Raw genomic sequence first — 25209 nt, forward strand, 5'->3', positions numbered from 1 at the left:
CGATGATTGAGGGATATCCCTATTTTGCGGAACCTCATTATTGCGAACGTCTTCTGCCTTGACATACATTTCCAACATTTTTATCACAAAAAGTTCCCGGTATTCATTTGTAGTCCTCAAAAAATCTGTCAGAGTTTCATCGTCTTCGATGTTAAACTTAGCATAACAAGCAACCTCTTGCGGAGTAACAAAATACGGATATCTTCCGGTTACTTTAATATTAACCGAACGTTTGCTCACACTCATTTTTTTACATAACAACAATAACAATCTATCGTACTCCGTTGTAAGTGGCAACTTAACATGACACTGTGGAGAACAACTATAGCGTACTAAGTTATTCTCCACCACAACCTCATCCTCCCCCCAGGCCTCACCCCCCAATATAATGAAACCCTAATTTTTCGCTCTTCGGACATTATGACAAAATGCAAAATAACTTAACGAACAAATATTTTGGAAGATGTGAAGGATCCTGAATGGATTTTTACCAAATTCTAAAACTCTTTAAATAAGAAAAAAAGAGTTTGTGGATACAATTATTTGATGTATAGCGCATGCATAATAGACATTATATATGTAACACGTATACTCCATGCACTATACCCATATGAATTGGGGGGTCACTAAAGTGCAGTTGAATTATTGGTGGGGCAGCAAAGTTCAAATATAACGCGTTTATTTACCGGGTTATACCTTAACAGACAAACGTGTCGTTAAGGTATAACCCGGTGAATAAACGCGCTAAATATAAAATAGTAATCATTTTTTTTTTTTCATATATTTTTATCGTTTGAATCCAAAAGAACCACACTTTGGTTCCGGACTCAACATTTACATATGCGGATCTGCCCGACCGGGCCCACGCATAAAAGATCCTTCCTGACAGAGAGTGCAACACGAGTCAAATCTCTCTGACAAAGACGGACCCGAAAGAGAGAGTATTGGTTCAGTTTCTAATGCTTACTATGAAGGGAGCAATCCATGAAGAATCAAATAACAAAATTGGTAGCCAATGGACTCTACAAAGAAGCCATTAACTTGTATTCCCAGCTCCACTCTTCTTCTTTTGTTCCCACCAAATTCACCTTCCCCTGTCTCTTCAATGCCTGCGCCAAGCTAAAGGCTATTCCACAAGGCAAAATACTCCATACCCATTTGATTAAATACGGATTCGGCACAGATGTATACGCAGCCACATCTCTTACTGATATGTACATGAAACTCACCTTAGTGGACAGTGCCTTAAAGATGTTCGACGAAATTCCTCAACCAAATATTGCTTCAGTAAACGCTACCATTTCTGGGTTTTCCCAAAACGGGTATCATTTTGAAGCTTTTCGGATGTTTGGGATGTTATTTAGTAGTTTACAGTTTAAGCCGGATTCGGTTACTATAGCTAGTATTTTATCAGGATGTGTGAATAGTAATCATGGCGTTCAAATGCATTGCTGGGCTATAAAGATTGGTGTGGAAATGGACATATATGCAGCTACTTCGCTTTTGACTATGTATTTGAATTGTGCTGATTGTGTTTCTGCTACGAGGTTGTTTGAATTGGTTCAAAATAAGAATGTTGTGTGCTACAATGCTTTTATTTCTGGGCTGTTGCAAAATGGGGTGGATGAAGTGGTCCTGAGTGTGTTTAAGGAGATGAAAAAGTCACTAGACGAAGAACCGAATGCAGTGACTTTAATATCTGTTCTTTCTGCTACTGCTAATCTTAAGAATTTGAAGTTTGGTAGGCAAGTCCATGCGTTTATTGTGAAAGTCGAGTTACAATCTCATACAATGGTTGGAACTGCACTTGTAGACATGTATTCGAAATGCGCTTTTTGGTTATGTGCATATGAAATGTTCAAAGAGATGGGTGGCAACAGGAACTTGATAACGTGGAATTCGATGATTACTGGAATGATGTTGAATGAGCAAACAGAGAAAGCTGTTGAGCTTTTCGTGGAATTAGAATTGGAAGGATTGAAACCAGATTCAGCTACATGGAATTCAATGATCATTGGGTTTTCTCTGCTGCAAAAAGAGGCTGAAGCTTTTATGTTCTTCAGAAAAATGCTTTCTGCTGGTGTCATTCCCAGTATGAAATCTATTACTAGTCTTCTGACGGCGTGCTCGTCTCTATCCTCACTCTTTTGTGGCCAGGAGATTCACGGATATATTCTTAGGGCAGGAAAATCCATAGATGAATTTGTTGTCACCGCAATTATTGATATGTACATGAAATGTGGGCAATTTTCTTTGGCACGTAAGGTTTTTGATAAGTTGGAAGTAAAATATGATGATCCAGCTGTGTGGAATGTGATGATTTCAGGGTATGGAAGGAATGGAGAAGGTGAAGCTGCTTTTGAAATGTTCTCTCTGATGCTAAAGGAGAAAGTACAACCAAATTCAGCTACTCTGAATTGCATTTTGTCTGTGTGCAGCCACGTTGGTAAACTAGAGAAAGCATGGCAAGTTTTTAATTTGATGATCACAGATTTGGGCTTAACCCCAACTCTAAAGCAACTTAATATTATGGTTGATCTACTTGCTCGGTCTGGTCAGCTGGATGAAGCTAGAGAACTATTACAGCTCATTCCCAAACCTTCGGCATCTGTTTTTGCTTCTTTATTAGCAGCTTCTGAGCACTACTCTAATGCCAAGATGGGAGAAGAAATGACCAAAAAGCTCTCAGAATTGGAGCCAGAAAACCCTGTTCCCTTTGTAATTTTATCCAACCTTTATGCTAGACAAGGAAAATGGGGCGATGCTGAACGAATCAGAGAAACAATCAATGAAAGGGGACTCGAAAAACTACCAGGCTACAGTTCTGTAGGAGTGACATAAAAAGGAACATCTTTTACATGTTAAAACTGGTCAAACAGACTACTGTTGGATCTTATGCCTGATGTGCATGACATGGGTCTCGCTCTTATTTTTGACTTGCATCACTGCCCCAACATTCCTTGTTCAAGAAAATCCAAAATCGAATGTCAAAGAAGTTGGTGGTTCAAAGATGAAGCAAGAGATGAGATCACTAAGTGCAATCACACAAATACTTGAATAACCTTGCCACTTGTCACAGATCCTGTGAACTGACTTGGAAGCAAGGCAGTACGAAGAGTTGGATCAAGCTACTGTGTTATTTGTGTGACGACCTTCATGGCACCATGTGTTGCCGAAGCAATTGTTTGTGAAGTCCTTTCCCAGTCAGCTTCCTTCAATTAGGATGGGCAAATAGCAATACAAAAAGTAACAGGAAACATCTATAAGCTTATACGATAAAGGTCAAATCATTGTGACGTTGAGTATTAGTTTGAATGTGATTTACTGTGGTCACTATTTTCTGACTTTTGTTGTCTAGATTAACCACCCGAGTTGTCTCTTAACTGCAAGTGTTGTGTTTAGTTCATCCGTGAGAAAGCCTCTCTTGTAATTGCAACTCTACTGATTCTGGAAAGCGTCCAATTTTGTTCTCATTTGCCTGGATATTTATTGAATCAGTCTGTCACTTTGGAAACCAATAACCTGGTGCAGAGGTGGAAAACTTTGAAATTGGCATCAACATTTTCTATTATCTCAAGATAATAGTAGCTTATCAGTAGCTAAGAATAGCTGACCCCCTTGGGGGACAGGAAAGGTGGCCAAGCTAGATGTGGAATAAGCAGAAATGCAGTCAAAACCAAATCCTTTTGCATCCTTCAAGAACTGGCTTTATGCCCAATTTTAGCTGTGAAGTTCTTAAGGAATGGTATACTGTTCTGATCACAGGTGCTTTGCAGACAATATTTTGATTGCACTAGAAAGCCACTCAACATGGAAGCATCCGCGCTGCTGGAATGAAAGGTGACCAATCGTAGTAGCTTATGATGGACCTCACGTTATGTAGGTTATCATGTGTCTCAAGAGGATGACATATGACTCTAAATTCATCATAAATTCTCTCCTAAAATTGTAGACTTTTGATGTACTCAAACTAGTCATTAATGTTCATTCTTGAGAGGTTTGTAGGCAAACTGAAGCTCCAAACAGTTGGACGTAAACACCAGTAGTAGGGGAATCTCTGTTGATATGCCAAACCGCTGGAATTTTTCTTCTTCCTTTTTTTTTTTTCCAGTGTCAAACCGCTGGAATTAAATTATCTAAGCACAAAGATATGCTTTTGTAGGCCAGCTAACGCCATAAAGGGCTGGTGGGTGGGGGTAGAGCCTCTAGCGTCAATGTCGAATCCCCCGCCGGCCATCAGGGATTGAGTGGTAAGGCCATGATCCGCAGGGGAACAGTCATGGATAATGAAATTACGAGATCCTTCTTAATGAGCTAAGAGAATCTGATTTATTCTCTTTCGTTTTGTTAATCGAAGAAATAATTGGAAAATAAAAGAGCAATGAACAAAGGCGAAAAAGCTCAAGTATTTTCCCTTGACTATTGTCGGGTCAGAGAAGATAACTGCATAATCTAGGGAATACAACAACATAAGAACGAGAAAGTACAGGAATAGAAAGAATCACACGATTCCCTATCGTGATAGAAGCAACAATAGGATAGGAATGCACTGGACTCTCCTCTGACTAGAAGAGTTGCGCCTAAGACTCTAAAACGAAGGGAGGTGGTCCCAAGCATTGCCTATATGGCTTTATAGCACCAGCATTGTTTGCAAGTCACGTCAGTGTAGGCGCAGCAGAGCGTCATGGTAGTGCTAGCTATGCTTGACTAATACGATGAGTCACATTTTATTTCTCCTTAGTTTCTGATGTAGGGCGATTAGTGCTTCCTCCTGCTCACTCCAACCATTTTCTGGCTGCGGACGAGGTATACCTTCCCATAAATTTTAGGGAACTACCCCATTGCAACCATCAATCGATCTGGGAAGAGAAAGGGAGAGAGAGAACCCAATTTATCGACAAAGACAAATATTTACTCCATGGACTTGACCTCTGTTAGGAGTTAATGCATTTTGAAAGATCAAAACATGATTAAACAATTTACTGTTCTTCCTCTGCTAGTAAGGGAGCCAACAATCCAGTTCTATGATTTGCCATCTGGTTTTGGTTTTGGTGAATTCTGAGGAAACTGATAATGATGTGGAGAAGCATGAGAACCATTTGGAATTGAGAGACTTCTTGGAGGCAGTTGTCCATTCCTTGAGAATGATCTCTGTGTTCTAAGGCCATCTTTGGTATTTGGGCTGAACCCAACTCGGTCCGCTTGCATGGTCTGAAAATAGTAAGATGAACTTGCCATGTCCTTGAGACTTGGTAATGGCTTTAAGGCTTCAACCACTTCACTCATCATAGGTCTGACTTTGGGATCCCGGCTAAGGCACCGAGCAGCCAACTGTGCAGCTTTTTGGGCGCCTTTAATAGAAAAATGACCTTCAAGTCTAGGATCTATCAAGCGGTAAAATCTCCTCCTTTCACCCAGTTGTGGCCGCGCCCATTCAACAAGGTTGTGTTCGCCGTTGGGCCGGTTCTTGTCCATTGATCTCCTACCTGTTATCATTTCAAGCAGAACTACACCAAAACTGTACACGTCACTCTTTGATGTCAGATGTCCTGCAACAAGAGAAGTGCACACACTTCAATCAGTAGTAAGGAACCAATCAGCCAGCTAATGCAAGTTTTAGCCAAAGATGTAAAAAATTTACAAGATTCTTCAACTCGGGTACATGTTTTGGACCAGCAAAAAAAGTCTTATTTTTTCGGGGAAAGGCGGCCAGTATAAAAAGTGTTTTTTTCTTTTTTTGGTTGTGGAAAGGTGACCAGTATAAAAAGCATTAGCAGCATTTGATGACGTTGACTTGGCCATTCGAGTCAAATGTGCATTAACATTGTAAGAAAAGAGAACTACCAAGGCTCAGTCTTACCTGTCATCACATACTCCGGGGCTGCATAACCATATGTCCCCATGACACGCGTAGAAACATGAGTTTTGTCACCCTCTGGACCATCTTTGGCAAGTCCAAAATCAGAAAGTTTGGCATTGTAATCCTGATAAAACATGTAATTAGAACAACGATGATGACTGGAAAGACCAATTTAACAATGTGTTTGAACATACCGCATCCAGCAGAATGTTGGATGTTTTGAAATCACGGTATATCACTGGTCTTTCTGCTTCCTCGTGAAGAAAAGCAAGACCTTTTGCCGCACCAAGAGCTATCTTCATGCGGATAGACCATGGAAGGGGCAGGGACCCTGAAGATAAATACATCATCAGCACTAAGTACACAATAGAACACAAGAAGTTTTACTTCAATAGTACTCATAAGAACATACCATTTGCTCTACCAATTCACAAGTCTAAATGCACCATCACTTATAAAAAAGTCAGGCTTCAATTCTGAATAAGAGGAAAAGTGAAAAAATAAAAGCCATCATCTTTTGGTTATACCAAAAAGCATCATCAACATAGAAACCAGTGTAAGGTTATTTTTTTTGTAGGGCAGCACGCTGCATGAAGTATCCCGCATTCACGCAAGGTCCTGGGAAAGGCCGCACCCCAAGGAGTGATATTTGCAGCCTATCCTGAAGTATCAATGGCTGATTCCACGGCTCAAACCCTATCAAAGAAAGAAAACTTTACCGCTGCCCCAAGGCTCCCCTTCAAGGTTATTTTTTTGTATGAAATCATTTTTTTCTTTCCCATGAAAGGCAACCTCCCCTAATTTCCCTTTCTTCCAGCCAACTCAGTTAGATTGACCATTACCAACTGCTGAAGCATAGAGAATTTAGGAAATGCTTGAAAGGTATATAGCTTACTATTGCCAATCAACGATCAAGGACTTTTAGCAATAGCAGTGCAATGGAAGCTAGCAAGTTAATTGACCAATTTCCATTGAACAAATACCAACAAGTTTCTAAGAGAAAATGACGCCAAGAATAGATGCCGCATTTAGTGGGGCACAAGGCTTCTCGAGTAGGTTTTTAAGAGTTCTAGGCTAACTCGATCCAAAAATAAGGTTACTCAATCCTATTATCTCTATAATCTTTTTTTTAAAAAAATATTTTTGATGTGCTTCTAATTGGGATGCTTAAATTGACTATTCCCCCCTCATATAAAACCTAAAGTCAAAGAATATCATTTGTTTTGGTTAACTGGAAATGAAAGTCCTAGTGCAGCAAGCATTGAGCGTGGCAAAGAATCGTGCTGGCTAAGATCAAGCTTGAGACAAGTATTACAATCTCCAAGCAAGAACTCAAGTCAGAACTTGTAGGCTCAGTTGAGCCAAAGTTCAAGCTTAAAGTTGGTGTTTCGAGTCATTTAGCAGAAAAAAAAAAAGAAGGCTGGAACTTCGAGCTAAGGGAACCAAGAATGGTATATGGCAACAATTCCACTTGTTCACTAGAGCACCATAGTTACCTCAATGCACCGTACAAATGATTGAAAGTTTCTTTTCTGAAGAAAATGGAGATGACAAACACCATCACTTTAAATTAATCCATGAGCCTAACTCAGTGACGTCGAGGACATGATAGAATCTCCAAGTGGATGATCGTGCTAGCTTGAATTAGTAAATACTAAAGATATTTCGCTAATCAAGAGAATGTAACTATGAAGAAGCTGCTCTCAATCCTGCCCGGAAGCAGGAGATTAGCAGCTAATAAATAAGGCATAGTGACTGTTTGACAGGAAGTTGGTACAAAATTATTTAGTCAGGAAAAATCCTCAGCAGATATGTTACAACAAAAACTTGTTAAGAGCTTGTTTCCTTAGCCATTTCGGGTTTTTTGATTAGATTCACACAGTAGTGAATTTTGTAGGCATTAGTAGGAGTTATAGCTGTAGTGGATCACGACAGTGGGTATTGACACTTGACAGGTGCTTAAAGTGGTTATATGACAATCAGACAACTATTATTTTGGTTGTAGAGCTGGAAATATTTTTGATAAGCAGTAGAGCGCAAATTGGTGGCCTTAAAAACATAAGTTGTTTTTACCCCAGTAGTGCGAAATGCATTTCCCCATAAAAGATTGTTTCCACGATTATTCAGGTAACCAAACATTAGAAAATAGGAAATACAATTCCATGAGAGAGATTCTATATCCTACAGGCCCATGTTAGCTTTTGTTTTAAATATAAAGACAGCCCCATGTTACCCTTTTTGACATTCAAATTTTCATGCTCGTGAATTGCATTCTACCATAGAAAATAAGTTTTATTTTAAAATGAGACATCACTTAGTCATATATTATCATCATAGAAAGTTGAACATCACCAATAGAACTCAAGTTATATTCCCAAAAAGTTTGAGAAGCCACGTATCTCTTACTCATCCAAGTAATAACATTACCACTTGACTAAAGCGAGTAATGTTGACAAGGAGACCAGTTATATGCATGGAATTAACATTTGTATTTTAACTTAACCAAGAATGTATCACAAGAATATCTCAATGTGATAAATGAAAGACGATTTTCACAACAGATCTTTAGTAACATTATCGAATATATTAAAGAAATAATTTTGTAAAGCATATTAGAGAAGGGTCAATTACGTACTCCTGAAAAGATGATTTTCCAAGCTTCCTCGTGGCATAAATTCATAAACTAATAGCCTCTGATCATCTTCAATACAGTAGCCAATTAGGTTAACTAAATTTTGATGAATGAGATCGCTAAGATAATTTACTTCAGCCTGCCAAATTAGAATTTAACAATATAAAACTAAAACAAAAATCAACAAAAAACAAAAAGGACAAGGAAATTTATGAAAAAATTTTAGAAATCAAATCAATAGAGAAGCTGACCAGCCATTCTTTATGACCCTGAAGCCCATCATGATTTAGAGTTTTCACAGCAACAGTAAGCCCTGTCCCGGGTTTGACAGGTGCTGTCCCATTCTCTTCAATCCACCCCTTGAAGACACAGCCAAAACCCCCTTCACCAAGAAGGGATTCTGGTCTGAAGTTTCTCGTGGCCAACTTCAAATCATTAAATGTGAACTTCCGAAGCCGAGAAGAAACTCTAAGTTCCTCTTCAAGTTTAGAGGTAGAAGAGTTACTTTCCGCATTACTTGTGGTCGTTGATGAGATAACCTGAGCAATGGGCTGGTCTTTGCTTGTATCATTTTTGGATTTATTTTCTGCTAATAATGAGTGTAAGAAGTTAGCAACGTTGGCATTAACCATCATATAGGGAAAGAGATCATTTAATATTAATCATGAATGGTTCTTTGAAGCCCCGTCATTTTTGTATATAATAAAGGGCTTAAACAACTCCGAGGCAGTGAATCAAAATGTTTATGGCAGCCAATATGGTATAACACAAATAAGCGTGTGTACAGGTAATCCAGCACATCTTTATCAACATTCAACAAAGTCTTAAAGTTACTTATTATTCTGTTTTCATCAGGTCGAGATATTGTTTTTCACTATCATGTTGATTTACCAATTCTTTACTTGGTCTCTGCATAAGTCGCAGCCATTAATAATTGAAAAAAACATGAACTGTTAATGTCCAACTAGAAGTTGTCAATGGAAACTAATTATCGAACAAGGCATCAGAAAACTAAGAAGATATCAATTTTATTGCAATCATGAAGGCGTCCTGATTTGCGAACTACTATTTGCTACCACAAGATTTTGACACTCCCAGTGAATTTACAAGTAGAAAAAGAAAACAAGAAGAATGTAGAAGGAAGATAAGGACGGGGTGTTGATGAAACCAAAATTCAGTTGGAAGTTGTTTAATTCACCAACTAATTAGTACCTCGCAGTATTCCACGAAATTCTTTAAGGGTCATGTAGTTACTCTTTCAGTTATAATAGGTGAATTGAAGGGGAGTCTTGGCGTAACTGATAAAAGTTGCTACCATGGGAACAACTTTGAAGGGGATCAGGAGGTCACGGGTTCGAGCCCTGGTAACAGCCTCTTGCAAAAATGCAGGGTAAGGTTGCGTACAATAGACCGTTATGGTCCGGCCCTTCCCCGGACCCCGCGCATAGCGGCAGCTTATTGTACTGGGCTGCCCTTTTTTATAATAGGTGAATTCTATGTTCAATGCTCAACTTAACCTTCTAAACACACAAAAAGGAGAATAACAAAACAAATAAAGAAACAAACAAAAGAAACGACAAAGCGAGGAAAAAAGCTACTCAAACCAGCACTTCACAGAAACACCAAAATCTACTACTCTAACAGCAAGTGCACTTCAACCACGAGGAATGCACCAAGTACTTGCACAACTATACTAACAACAGATTTTCTATGGGTTAAACAGGAAACAATATTCAAGGAATTCGGAAAATGGAGTGCATAAATTCAAATCATAATTCAAAACTAGCCATGCAGCTGCTTCAGAGTGAATGAAATAATTACCACAGATAGTGCTGATGCTACTGATGGAACTGTCAACTTTAGATTTTGAGGAAATACAGCTACCAATAAACCTCAACTTAATCCAGCAACCAGTATCCTCTACACCCTCTTTTTCTTCTTTCTCCTTCTTCTTCTTCTTCCCCTTTGATTCACAAGACTCCACCTTTATACCATCACCATCTAATCCCATATTCCAAAATCCCTAAACTCAAACTCAGGTTTCATCAACCCAACCCCAACTCCACCCCCACCCCCACAAATAGGCCCAAAAATTTGTCACCTGTCTCCTAACATATCCTCTTATAATATCTAGAGACCCCTAATAATCAACCAAGAACTGAACCCCAGTTCCCTAAATCACCCAAAAATGACAAAATGGTAAATTTTGTACCGAATTTTTGCATGACCCAGATGGGCAAAAGGGGTCATAAATATTCTCCCATCTTTGTCAGAGCCAAATCCACAAACCCAGAAAATATACTACTGTACAAAGATAAAATAGCCTTCAAAAGAGCTCACTTTAATTCAGATCATATTCCCCTTTGACCTTTAAAGCAGAGAACTAACTTGCACCAATAACTGTACAAACAAAGTTGCTATCAGATTATTCCACTTCCAAAAGTGACCCAAAATATGTCTGCTCCCTAACGATAATCAAATATTTTACTACTATAAAAGACGCAAAAATCTCATATGCGCCGAGTCTGCTGACCAGTTCTTGGCTCCTTAATGAAAGAAAGAATAAAATAAGTTCTCAAATATATAAATGTGGAATATATGTTCCTATGTTGAATTTGTATATTGTCTAATAAAATACTACTAGTACTATCTTCCTTTCAATATATGTGGATATAAAAAAAATTATTAGGCAGTTTAAAAAATAATATATTTTATATTTAAAAATAATTAAATTCACATAAATATTATGATATATTTAAAGTTACAAGTATTTAAAATATTTATTTTCTTAATAAACTCTTTATTGAGTAAATTATGTCGCATAAATTTTTCTTCTAAAAAGGAGTAAAATAAAGTAAGAACAACTAAAGCAAAAAGAAAAGAGAAAATGTAAACAAACACTGAATTATCGCCGCTCTTATCTTTTTGTAATGTAAATCGAATCAAAGACTGGAAAAGCAAATCGAGAGCTGCCTGGAGAATGCTGTCAAGGTAACTTATCTTTGAATTATGAAATTATTTTCCTTCCTTCAAAAGTAAAATAATGATTTCCATTCTAATGTATTTTTTATTAACTTTAACTTCCATTTTTTGTCGCTTACATTTGTCATTGCTTTGGCACTGTTATCAACTTTTATTTCTACAAAAATTATTCTTATTTGGTTATCATAAAGAGTGAAAATAGGGGCAGAAGAAAATATGGGGTGTCACGTCACCCGTAAATTTCGACCGAAACTTATATATTCTGTGTATATATTGAAGAAATTTGATATATACTAGTGGATGACACCCGGATTAGTAAACATGTGCTTGGTGCCGCTGGTTAAGTGAAGGCTTTTCATCCTTAGATACTTAAATTTTCTGAGCTTCAATTTCAGACTTTTCAGCCTCAAAAATTTTCATCTTTATATTTCCTTGTTTTTCTTTACCTTTTAAGTCTAACAGTATCCTTTTCATTTTTTTGAACTAAAGAAATTAGTTCTTTAATCAAATAACAATCAAAATTTCAAATTTCAAACTCATACACAAAAAAAATTTCTCCCCATACCTTCAGCCTTTTCAAGTCCCATATATGTACTATGTACATATTTGCATTTTTTGTTATTATTTCTATTTTAGTTTATCCTAACTTTCTTTTGGTTGCTCAGTTAATTGAAAAAAAAAATAAATAAATAAAAGGAAATTTAAGACTTTCAGCCTCATATATTTTCATCTTTATATTTTCTTGTTTTTCTTTACTTTTTTAAGTATAACAATATCTTTTTCATTTTTTTGAACTAAAGAAATTAATTCTTTAATCAAATAACAACCAAAATTTCAAAATTTAAACTCATACATTAAATCTATTTTCTCCCCATACCTTCTGCCTTTTCGAGTTCCCTGTATGTACTATGTACATATATGCATTTTGTGTTATTATTTCTAACTTTTTCCTAACATCACTTTGGTTGCTCGGTTAATTTAAGAAAAAGAAAACAAAAGGAAAAGAATCAGTATGTATTGGTGTAAATGTACCTAATGTATTAGTATTGTTTACCATTTGCTAGTTTTAAACTAGTTTCAACTTCTAGGGTCATTAAATTGGTAAGTCTTCTCATATCTTCTCAAGAATGTTATAGTTATTAATTTTGATACAAACTACTTTCTCCTAATTTTTTGTGATATAATAATATCTTTAAAGTTTATACTTTGCTCTAGATTATTATAATTGTTAAAATAGCAATTCTTTTTACTTAATCGATTTGTCTATATAACTCGTAAAGATGAATAACTCGAACAGAAATTCAAATTGGATCAACTGATCAAATGAAAACCTTACTTTGATCATGTAATAGCAATATGTCTATGTTCGTAAAATTGTGCGGCACCTACAATCTTTAAATTCTGAATCCGTCTCTGATTCTTCTATGACCGTTGTTCATAGTGGGAGCTTACTTTTATATGCAACCAAATACAAAAAACTTTACCCAATTTTCATGGTAATATTTTATGTTAGAGATATATTTTTCTTTAGGCGAAATATATAAACGGCTCATTTAAATTGTCACCAACGATCAACCGAACACCTTCGTTCAATAGATCACATGCGTGAAATGCAATTGTTGGTTACGTGGTAAATTAACCAATAAGATAATAACACGTGAATGTTGAATTAAAAATGGTAAACAATAATTTAAAAAGGAATTCAATAAACTAAAAAAGAAAAAGAAAAAAGAAAAACCCAAACCCACCTTCTGCCCAAACAAACCCATCTGAATCTGCATCCCCCATTCCCTTTCCCAAAACCATCCTCCCTCCAAACAAACCTAAGTTTTTCCCGTCAGACCCTTCCCAGTTCTCCGACCACCTTACACCCAACACCTATCCTATCCATATTCAGAAATTAAATCTAAAACATTTTCTTAAAACTCATACAAATATGAAAAGGCATAGAATAGCCAAGCGAATAAACCACTCATCCACGGACCTCGCCGAAAAATCTCATCTTGTGGCCTCTCGCAGGAAAAGCTCGTCGCTGGAAAAGTCTGAAAATCGACTCTATTGGAATCTTTAATCTTCTCTTTTTCTCTGTCATTTTCTTGATTATGAATTTGGACTTGTAGTATCACTTTTCTTTCTCTAATTTATTGTTTCCTTTTTGTGTGTAATATTTTCCTTCAAATTATTGTTTGGCCGATTCAAGTAATTGGTAGTTGTTTATGTGTTTCTATTGGAAGGAAGGTATTGTTATCGGTAGTGGTTGACGGGGCTGCTGGCGTTTATCTGATGGAGATGATGATGAGGGAGTGGAGAACGTTTTGTTCTTTTTGGTGGAGATGGGGTGACAAGGCTATTCTTGTTTATATGGTGGAAACCTGGTGGGGAAGAGAATTATGGAAGAACGGTAGCGTGGCGTAGATGAAGCTGGAGTAATATAATTTTCTTGGTGCTCAGTTAAGGCTGCCGTGAATGGTGGTCGGTAATGGAGGTGATTGTCGACCGTAAAGGTGGAAAAGAGACCAAGAAAAAAAAATGATTTTCTTTCAAAGATAAAAAAAACAGTCTGAAAAAATGAGTTCAAAAATTCCTTAGCAAACACGCAGACATATATATCAAGTTGAGGTGTCTTGTTGGTCATTTGGAAAGTGGGGATGTTCAGCTGATCATTGAAAAAGAGAGATGACAATACAAGAAATAAAATTTATACTTCACATATTGTAACGACCCGGCCAGTCGTTTTAAGAGTTGTAGTCATGTTTCCTCATTTACTGTTTAAATTGTACTTTACAGTTGTTATGTGACTTGTCGGAGTAATTGGTTGGAGTCCGGTGAGGTTTTGAAATGAATTGAGACACTTAGTCCTCGGAATAGAGTTTTGATGATTCCAATAGCTCCGTATGGTGATTTTGGACTTAGAAACGTGTCCGGAAAATTATTTGGAAGCATGTAGTTCAATTAAGCTTGAAATGGCTAAAATAGAAATTTAAGCTTGAAAGTTTGATCAGGGAGTTGACTTTTTGATATCGGGGTCGGAATCCGATTCTGAAAATTTGAATAGGTCCGTTATATCATTTATGACTTGTGTGCAAAATTTGAGGTCAATTGATCAAGCCCAACTATGCCTTATAAAAAGGACTTAGCGGTCGTTGCAAATATATTCTGACTAATAAGTCCGGAGTCGAATCCCATAGGGAATTAACCTATCAAACACAACTACTAGACTCGCACAAATTCACGCAATCAATCTTCAGAAATATTTAAGTAACACTTTGGATGTTTATTAACTAAATATTACGTAATAAAAATGCAATAACGTAACTAACTACGAACGGTTTGTAAACAAGAATTGGAAAGATCTAAGGTTGTGATTTTCCCTATTGTCGGAATCTTTTCCGCTACATTTTCTATAAATTCGCCTAAGTCTTCTCTACCGATCATGAGCGCTCTGAGTGTCGTAACTCTCTCTCGAGTAATTACCATAATTTACTAGACATATTCTCCCGAATTACGCTAGCTGGTATTAAGTACGGCCCACTCAGATCGCACCAAGGTTTTGTTATCCCTAATCCCACCTTTAAACCCTTCGTATTGATCCCTCATATACGTTAGGAGTGATGTTGTTCAACAATTACCTAAATATGCACTCTCTCCCGAGTAATACATACTAAATAGGCACAGCTAATTGAGGGCCCTTCAATCAACCACAAAAATAATATAGTTGAACAAATAAAGAAAATACTACGGCAAATTTATATTAACGTAATAAAAAAATCATCCTTCAATAGGTTCCATCAAAACCTTAGACTATGAATGTAGCTACTCATGATCAAAGTAACAATATCCAAAGTATGTTGCATAATTAAAGTACAAGATAAAGATAAAGTGATGTAGAAATTATTGACTCTAACTCTCGGCGGTTGTTCTATGAGCTATCCTTGCCTCCGGTTGCAAAAGTCCTTCCAAGTGGTGTTTTTAGGTCTATTTATATGTGTAGAAAAATACCTAAACGTGTAGGCCAAGTCCTAATCAAACCCGAAAACGAATTAAGTTTTCAAAACTCGGATTGGACCTGGCCCCAGGCCTGGCGTCGCCAGCCTAACGCCTGGTTTTGCTTGGCCTTTGCCTTGTGTCGCCAGCCATACGCCAGCTTCAAGCCTGGCCTTTGCCTTGCAATGCCAGCCTAATGCCAGCTTCAAGCCTGACGTCGCCAGGTTCTCTCATTCACTGCTCCCACGCACGCTTTCGACTTGTAGGTCTCCTTTTTCTTCTACTTTCATCTCCAATTCACCTACACATAAAATGGACCCTATTACACACAAATAAGGTGTACTTTATCATTAAAGCATATAAAAATACAAGGCGAATAATGTGCTAAATCATAAATTATAGCCACACATCAATACTCCACACTTAAATATTGCTCGTTCTCGAGCAATCAAACTACACTCATAGACACAACCTATTAAGCAATTCCCTATAACTTATTATACCAAGAATCTTTAAAATAGTTTAAGCACAAAGGTGTGACATCCTCGCCTCAAGATTCGACTCACAAATGTCATGCCTTATTCACAATTCACTTACTTACTCTACATGGAAGTCAACAACATTACCTTTTCTTTATGAATCATGTGCCCTCACCCAATCAAAGAGCTTAGTTCTACACACAATGAATTTTAAGAACATAGGAACTCCAGATAGACAAAATTCACCCGCTCTCAGAAATAATGTTCATATGCCACGATGCACCATAGGCTTGCCCGTAGTGTAATACTCTATTAATCGAACTTATTCAGTCTAAGATCAAATAGGACTTTGATTGGTTGTAATGTAGGTTGCGAGTTGGGTAGGATATATTTGGATATGTGAGTGACTACACCTCCCTAAGCACTTTAATACATATACTTTAACATTCAAGCCCATACTTATGTCAAACCAAAACTTCATCTTCACATCAATGTATATTACCCCATACTTCTTTAAGCACAATTACATTAAGAGTCGTCACTTATCAAAGAATATTATTTTTCACAGCAATACAACTATTTTTTTCTTTCTTTCTTTCTTTTTCAATTCAAGCGGCTCTTACTTTTTCAAAACAGTGCACCTTTCTCCTTATTTCATTAGTTCCGCTCAAAAACCAAACCAACCACCCCACACTTTAACTTTTATAAAGTTCATAACAATTCAAGTGCTCATTAGAGGTAAAAATATTCAAATAGATGGTTAATTCAACAATTGGGTAAGGATTGTAGTGTGGTTGCCAAAGAAACAGGATTACAAGCTCAAAGGGGTTAACTACGTTACATAACTTTTAGGTGGGTAAACTATATATATATATATATCTGGCTTAACAAGGAAATGCCTATATCACTTCTCAGACTGAACAAGACTACTATTTCGTTTTGCACACACACATGAAAAGTTCTAGACATCAAATGCAATGCACAGAATACATATAAAGCTCACACACACATGGCACATAACTCACTCAGGATTAGTTCATCGCGACACTCCAGTCAAAACAGTTAAGCAAAATTAAGAATCTACGATTTAAGGTATTTATGCTGGAGTCAAAAATCGAGCCTAAGAGTCACGACCATAGTACTAACTATTCTCAAGGCATAACAAAGCTAAGAGATATTGCTACAATTAAATGCATAGCTTTATGGTTCCTACTCCTAAAAATTAAAATTAACTATACCCGGTTCAATCAAATACCCTTGAAAAAGAACCGCGGCCCAAAGAAAAACTAAGGGGGAATTACTACACTACCTACACAAAACTAAATCTTTTTGGTATTTTCTTTAGACTTACTTCCCTCAAGAAAAGTGTCTAGGAGATCTATCATCGGGAAGAGTCCAGTTTTTTTTTTAATAACTAAACAAATAACAAAAACAAATCACTAAACCAAATTCTTAAAACAAATAACTAAAACAATTATCTAATGAAAATGACACTTACTAAAATAACAAAACACACAACTACAAGTAATTTCTACAAGTCCCCACCCCACACTTAGATCATGCATTGTCCTCAGTGCATGCACAAACTGGCAAAACAAGACAAATGAGTAGTGTGCCCAATATTCCGAGGTTACTCAGACTTCACCTCGTATTTTCTTAACATTAGAATCAAACAACAACACATGGGCTACCCGTGAGCCACCCCACACTTAAGATTTTAACGTGGTGCACGACTACACAACACTAGTCTATTAATCTCAGAGACTCGGGCTCCAATGGGGACAAGGAATGCCTTTGAGGCATTATAACAAACACTTATCATGCACTAGTGCCATGAGAGTGCTTGTAAAGGTGAGGGATTGCCTCACCCTCCCAAATCGGCTCGGGAGTTTCTTACTACCACTTGTTTACACAATAACAACACCATTCCTATGGGGTTCATGGGGTTGGGACACAGAAACATAATTTTACAATGAAGAATAACCCCAATTTTTTGTGGATAATCTCATACCTTCATCCAACTCAAAATGAGAAAGAAAGAAAGAAGATAAAAAATCATACCTTAGATGTTGTAAGATGTGGGCTTTGCCTTTGAATTGATGTTTCCAATAATTAGAAGAGGAAAAAACTTGCTTGACTTCAATGGGGTTGGGATGGGGATGAATGGCAGTGTACGTGTGTGAGTGTTTTGTGAGGAGTGTAGTGATTTAGGTTAAGGTTTTATTCTATATTAGTTTGGGCGTTTAAGTTAGAGTTCAAGAAGGGAGGGGTTAAAAAAAATAAGGGACAAAAATTAAAATAAGCTGAAGCAAAATACTTACCTAGCCTTATCCCAGGCGGCGCTGGGCTTAGAGCCTGGTGGACCTGGACTTAGCCCAGGCGACGCCAGGCATAGTGCCTAATGCACTTGGCCTTAGACCAGGCGACGCCAGGCATAGCGCCAGGTGTTCCTGACTTTACCCCTCGCGGCGTGAGTCATGGCACCTGGTGTCCTTCATGTGACACTTAAAGCTCTGCTCGTCTCGCCCAAAATCACCTGCAAACTTGTTAGTACCTAAAAACGAAAAGAAAAATTCTAACTACACTAAAAATCAACTACGAATTGGGTTGCCTCCCAATGAGTGCCTCAGTTAACGTCGCGGCACGACGAATACAACATTACAACATTACAATGGGTTGCCTCCCATGAAGCACCTGATTTAACATCGCGGCACGACGCAGATAATTGCACTTAAGGCTCGCTTAACCTTGGTGGCTCAAGAAAATGAGTCACCGACACTACTTTTGCATCTTTCATGCCCAAATAATGTTTTAACCTGTGCCCATTGACTCTAAACATGCGAGAGTCATTTAATGCAGCAATCTTTATGGCTCCGGTTGGGTGAATCTCTACCACACTAAATGGTCCCGACTATCGTGACTTTAACTTACCCAGAAATAACCTCAACCTTGAGTTGTATAACAATACCTTATCTCCGGGTTTAAAACTCCGCTCAAGAATATTTTTGTCGTGCATTATTTTCATTCTCTCCTTGTATAATCTTGTGCTCTCAAAAGCGTGGTAACGAAATTCATCAAGCTCGTGCAGCTCTGTGACTCTACTTGTGCCCGCAGCTTCTATATCGAGATTCAACTGCCACAGTGCCCATAAATCTCTATGCTCCAACTCCACTGGTAGGTGACATGCCTTCCCAAATACCAATTTATACGGCGACATACCAATCGGAGTTTTGAAAGCGGTACGGTAGGCCCAAAGTGCATCATCTAGTTTTCTCGCCCAATCTGTTCTTGTAGCATTCACAGTCTTTGTTAAATCGCTCTTTATCTCTCTATTCGAAACTTCCATTTGCCCACTCGTTTGTGGATGGTATGGGGTGGCGACCTTGTGGCATACATCATACTTTTCTAACAACTTTGCAAAGGCTCGATTACAGAAGTGAGTGCCTCCGTCAATGATTATTGCCCTTGGAGTGCCAAATCGGGTGAATATGTTCTTTCTCAAAAAGCCAATTACCCCCTAGCATCATTTGTCGGGAGTGCTGCAGCCTCCACCCATTTCGACACGTAGTCCACAGCTACGAGTATGTATTTGTTCCCATATGAGCTGACGAAGGGCCCCATGAAATTGATTCCCCACACGTTAAATACTTCTACCTCTTGAATTGGGTTCATAGGCATCTCATGTCGGCTGGAAATATTCCAGTTCGTTGGCATTCGTCATAACCTTTCACCCATAAGTTTGCATCTTTGAACACTGTCGGCCAGTAGAAGCCCGATTCCAGTACTTTTGCAGCGGTCCTTACTCCCCGAAGTGGCCACCATATGATGATGCATGACCAGCCTGCAAAACTGAAGATTGGTCTATCTCGGGGATACATATCCGGATCATGTTATTAACACAACTCCTGAACAAGTAAGGCTCATCCCAATAATACATGTGACAATCACGAAAGAACTTTTTCTTTTGAACAGAGGAAAGATCATAGGGGACAATACCGCTTGCCAGGTAGTTTGCAATGTCTGCATACCATGGCGCCTCCTCCAATGTCACTGCTAGCAATTGTTCATCTGGGAATGTCTCAGTTATATCTTATACCTCGACTTTCTTTTCAGCTCCCTCCAACCTTTAAAGGTGGTCTACCACTTGGTTCTCTTCCCCTTTTCTACCGCGGATCTCCAATTCAAATTCTTGTAGCAAAAGAACCCAACGGATAAAGCGTGGCTTTGACTCCTTCTTTGCTATCAGGTACCTAAGTGCTGCATGGTCAGTATAAACAATCACTTTTGAACCAATCAAATAAGACCTGAATTTGTCGAATGCAAACACCACAGCCAATATCTCTTTCTCAGTCACGGTATAATTGAGTTGTGCATCGCTTAGCGTTCTGCTTGCATAGTAAATTGGGTGCACCAGTTTGTCCTTCCGCTGCCCCAGGACTGCTCCTATATCATAGTCACTTGCATCACACATGAGCTCAAATGGTTGCTCCCAGTTGGGTGCAACGATGATTGGTGCAGTCACCAGTCTCCTCTTCAGCTCCTATGCTAACCTGCAGTCATCAGAAAACACAAAATAATGATCCTTTTCAAGGAGTTTACATAAGGGGTTAGCAATTTTAGAGAAGTCCTTTATAAATCGCCTGTAGACCCTGGCGTGCCCAAGGAAACTTCTTACTGCCTTGACTGAAGTGGGCGGTGGCAACTTCTCAATCATGTCAACCTTAGCATGGTCAACCTCAATACCCTTACTGGACACTCGATGCCCCAACACTATACCTTCTTGTACCATAAAATGGCACTTCTCCCAGTTTAGCACTAAATTTATCTCCACACACCTTTTCAACACTCTTCTTAAATTGTGAAGACAGTCTTCGAATGAATCCCCCACCACAGAGAAATCATCCATAAAGACTTCCATAATATCTTCAACCATATCAGTGAAAAAGGCTAACATACACCTCTAAAAGGTGGCCGGTGCATTGCATAAGCCAAACGGCATTCTCCGAAAGGCAAAGATGCCATACGGACAAGTGAATGATGTCTTCTCTCTATCCTCAAGGGCTATGAAAATCTGATTGTACCCCGAATACCTATCCAAAAAGCAGAAGTGAGACTTCCCTGCCAATCTATCCAACATTTTGTCAATGAATGGTAAAGGAAAATGGTATTTTCGGGTGGCTGTGTTCAGTTTTCTATAATCCATACAAATTCGCCAACCCGTAACTGTACAAGTCGAGATCAACTCATTATTCTCATTGGGTACTACAGTCATTCCACCCTTCTTTGGCACACACTGAACTGGGCTGACCCAGTTACTGTTAGAGATTGGGAAGATGATTCTCGCATCTAACCACTTGATCACTTCTTTCTTCACCATTTCTTTCATGTTCGGGTTCAACCTTCTTTGATGTTCTCTGGAAGGTTTATGCCCATCTTCCAGTAGAATTTTATGCATACAAAATGTCGGGCTGATCCCCTTAATATCTACAATGGTCCAGCCAATTGCAGTCTTGCATTCCATTAACACCTGCAAAAGTTGTTCTTCCTGCACATCTAACAAACTGGATGAGATAATAACAGGTAAAGTGGATTTAGGTCCCAAGAAAGCATACCTGAGGTGAGACGGTAACAGTTTTAGCTCCAACTGTGGTGGCTCTTCAATTGATGGCTTAGCTGGAGGTGTTTTTCTTTCTTCTAAGTGTAAGGGCTCGAATTCGAGCTCTCTTTTCCAGTACCCTCGCCCTTCAAGGGCCAAAACCCACTCTGCCAAGTTTTCACAATCCATTTCTTCTAAGTTCATGAGGCATGCTGTTAGAGGGTCTTTTGCGTTCAGAGTCTCATCTTCCTCCTCCAAGATCACATCCACAGCTTCTATCAGAGAGCAGTTAGAAAACTCACTGGGTCGCCGCATAGATTTTTGCACATTAAACGTTATCTCTTCATCGTCCAGTCTCATCTTTAGCTCCCCAGTTTCACAATCAATTAGGGCTCTCCCAGTGGCTAAGAATGGCCTTCCCAAAATTATGGGAATCTCCTCGTCAACCCGGCAGTCTAGAATGACAAAATCTGTTGGGAAAACAAACTTCTCCACCTGTACTAATACATCATCAAAGATACCAGAGGGCCTCTTCACGGTCAAATCGGCCAGCTGTAATAACATAGACGTGGTTCTAGCTCTTCCAATGCCTAACCTTTTGTAGATAGCCAAGGGTATCAAGTTTATGCTTGCCCCCAAATCACAAAGTGCATTAGCAAATGCATAGTTGCCTATTGTGCATGGGATTGTGAATCTCCCTAGATCAGATAACTTCTCAGCTATGGGTCTTGTCACAACAACACTACATGTCTGAGTCAGTGTAACCGTGGCCAAGTCTTGAAAGTCGAACTTACGAGACATCAAGTCCTTCATCATTTTTGCATAACCAGGCATTTCCTTTAAGGCATCAATCAATGGAATGTTCACCTAAATTTGCTTCAACATCTCCAAGAATTTCTTATATTGCTCATCTTTTTTATATTTGGCCAATCTCTGGGGGAAGGGTGCCGGAGGCCGCTTCTTTCCTGTGATTTGATTTTGAACCTGCTCTGGCACTGTTTCCACTGCCTTCTCTTGCTCTGACTCAGTTTCCTTCGCGACTTCTTTTTCTTTGCTTGTTTCAGCTGGCGCATGTTGTACCGTCACCTCTGTTAACCCTGTTGAGTCATCTGTCTCGATGGGTACTGGCACAAGTGTTTCAGTAGGCCGACTTTTGCGAGCCATCTCTTGCTCCAGATCTAGGTCTCTACCTTTTCCTAGACTCACTGCCATAAGCTGTTTCGGGCCCTGTTCTTTTAGATTGGCTTGTGTATCTGCAGGTAACGTCCCTTGGGGCACTAAGAATTCTAGCACTTCTTTTAGCTGCAATTAATAACACCGTTAATTCCCCAGAAACGGCGCCAAAATTTGATCACACCCAACTGTGCCTTATAAAAAGGACTTAGCGGTCGTTGCAAATATATTCTGACTAATAAGTCCGGAGTCGAATCCCACAGGGAATTAACCTATCAAACACAGCTACTAAACTCGCACAATTCACACAATCAATCTTCAGAAATATTTAAGTAACAATTTGGATGTTTATTAACTAAATATTACGTAATGAAAATGCAATAACGTAACTAACTACGAATGGTTTGTAAACAAGAATTGGAAAGATCTAAGGTTGTGATTTCCCCTATTGTCAGAATCTTTTATGCTACGTTTTCTATAAATCCGCCTAAGTCTTCTCTACCGATCATGAGCGCTCTGAGAGTCGTAACTCTCTCCCGAGTAATTATCACAATTTACTAAACATATTCTCCCGAATTACGCTAGCTGGAATTAAGTATGGCCCACTCAGATCGCACCAAGGTTTTGTTATCCCTAATCCCACCTTTAAACCCTTCCTATTGATCCCTCATATATGTTAGGAGTGATATTGTTCAATAACTACCTAAATATGTACTCTCTCCCGAGTAATACATACTAAATAGGCACAGCTAATTGAGGGCCCTTCAATCAACCACAAGAATAATATAGTTTAACAAATAGAGAAAATACTACGACAAATTTATATTAACGTAACAAGAAAATCATCCTTCAATAGGTTCCATCAAAACCTTAGACTATGAATTTAGCCACTCATGATCAAAGTAACAATATCCAAAGTATGTTGCATAATTAAAGTACAAGATAAAGATAAAGTGATGTAGAAATTATTGACTCTAACTCTCGGCGGTTGTTCTATGAGCTATCCTTGCCTCCGGTTGCAAAAGTCCTTCCAAGTGGTGTTTTTAGGTCTATTTATATGTGTAGAAAAAGAACTAAACGTGTAGGCCAAGTCCTAGTCAAACCCGGAAACAAATTAAGTCTTCAAAATTCGGATTGGACCTGGCCCCAGGCCTGGCGTAGCCAGCCTAACGCCTGGTTCTGCTAGGCCTTTGCCTTGCGTCGCCAGCCTAATGCCAGCTTCAAGCCTGGCATCGCCAGGTTCTCTCATTCACTTCTCCCGTGCACGCTTTCAACTTATAGGTCTCATTTTTCTTCTACTTTCATCTCCAATTCATCTACACATAAAATGGACCATATTACACGCAAATAAGGTGTACTTTATCATTAAAGCGTATAACAATTCAAGGCGAATAATGTGCTAAACCATGAATTATAGCCACACATCATCAATCAAACTTGATTTGATAAGTTTTGGCATCGAATGTAGAAGTTGGAATTTCTTAGTTTCATTAGGCTTGAATTGAGGTATGATTTGTGTTTTTAGCATTGTTTGATGTGATTTGACGCTTCGACTAAGTTCGTATGATGTTTTAGTACTTGTTGGTGTATTTGGTTGAGGTCCTGGGGGCCTTGGGTGAGTTTCAGATGGTTAACGGATCAAATTTGGACTTAGAACAATTGAAACTTGTTGCTGCCTACTGATGCAATCGCACCTGCGGAAATTGGCTCGCAGGTGAGAGCCCGCAGAAGCGATTTTGGCAAGCGCAGAAGCGAGTAGGGGATGGTGAGGCGGAGTGCGCAGGTGCAAGCATTTTTTCGCACCTGCAACCTCAAGAGCGCAGAAGCGAAAATGGCGAGGAGGCCTGGCAGCGTAGGTGCAAAATTTTGGGCCTCACCTGCAAGACCACAGATGCGGCTAATTCACTCGCAGGTGCGAAAGGCCATGGACAGAACATATAATTCGAGGGTTGGCCATTTTTACCCATTTTGTGGATTTTAAGAGCTCGGGTGAGGCGATTTTCAGGAGACTTTTCAAGGGAAACATTGGTATAAGTGTTCTTAACTCAATTTTGGTTAAAGTACTCGAATCTATGGTAGTTTTTAACATTTAATTGATGATTTAAGTTGGAAGATTTAGAAAACCCTCTTGGTTTAGATTGAAGATTTGAGGGCCGAGTTGATGTTGGAATTTAAAAATTTTGGTATGGTTGAACTCGTGGTTGAATGAGCGTTCATATTTTATAACTTTTGTCGGGTTCCGAGATGTGGGCCCCACAGGCGATGTTTGATTAAATTTCGGATTTTGTTGGAAAAATTAGTATTTTTATATGGAATTAATTCCAATAATTTGTATTGACTAGATCGAATTAATTGTGACTAGATACGCGACTTTCGGAGGCCAATTCGCGAGGCAAAGGCATAACGGAGTAAAGAATTATGCAAGTCGAGGTAAGTGACTTGTCTAACCTTGTGTGTGGGCAATTCCCCTTAGGATTGGTATTGATATGATAATTGTGATGTG

At 38.6% G+C, this 25209-nt stretch overlaps 3 protein-coding genes across 4 annotated transcripts; 1 reads left to right on the forward strand and 2 right to left on the reverse strand.

Moving 5' to 3' along the window:
- Nucleotides 1-830: 830 nt before the first annotated feature.
- On the forward strand, nt 831-4093 carry LOC104090901 (pentatricopeptide repeat-containing protein At2g02750). Its single transcript, XM_009596097.3, has one exon. The coding sequence runs from the start codon at nt 985-987 to the stop codon at nt 2839-2841; it is 1857 nt and encodes a 618-aa protein (XP_009594392.1). The 5' UTR covers nt 831-984; the 3' UTR covers nt 2842-4093.
- A 289-nt stretch (nt 4094-4382) lies between these two features.
- On the reverse strand, nt 4383-11076 carry LOC104090902 (serine/threonine-protein kinase PBL34-like). 2 transcript variants are annotated; one of them, XM_009596099.3, is made up of 6 exons: nt 10314-11076; nt 8744-9078; nt 8496-8631; nt 6055-6191; nt 5861-5984; nt 4383-5549 (listed from the first exon to the last, which is right to left on the reverse strand). In XM_009596099.3, exons 1-6 carry the CDS (start codon nt 10501-10503, stop codon nt 5023-5025), a joined length of 1449 nt encoding a protein of 482 aa, XP_009594394.1. In that variant the 5' UTR covers nt 10504-11076; the 3' UTR covers nt 4383-5022. The 2 variants fall into 2 exon arrangements, with proteins under 2 accessions (XP_009594394.1, XP_009594393.1); XM_009596098.4 differs by having other exon boundaries at nt 8744-9081.
- Nucleotides 11077-12775: 1699 nt separating this feature from the next.
- On the reverse strand, nt 12776-19283 carry LOC138909585 (uncharacterized). Its single transcript, XM_070200792.1, has 3 exons — nt 18906-19283; nt 13223-13352; nt 12776-12789 (listed from the first exon to the last, which is right to left on the reverse strand). Exons 1-3 carry the CDS (start codon nt 19281-19283, stop codon nt 12776-12778), a joined length of 522 nt encoding a protein of 173 aa, XP_070056893.1.
- Between the last annotated feature and the right edge of the window lie 5926 nt (nt 19284-25209).

Source organism: Nicotiana tomentosiformis, chromosome 4, assembly GCF_000390325.3.
Source record: "Nicotiana tomentosiformis chromosome 4, ASM39032v3, whole genome shotgun sequence".
Classification (NCBI taxonomy): domain Eukaryota; kingdom Viridiplantae; phylum Streptophyta; class Magnoliopsida; order Solanales; family Solanaceae; genus Nicotiana; species Nicotiana tomentosiformis.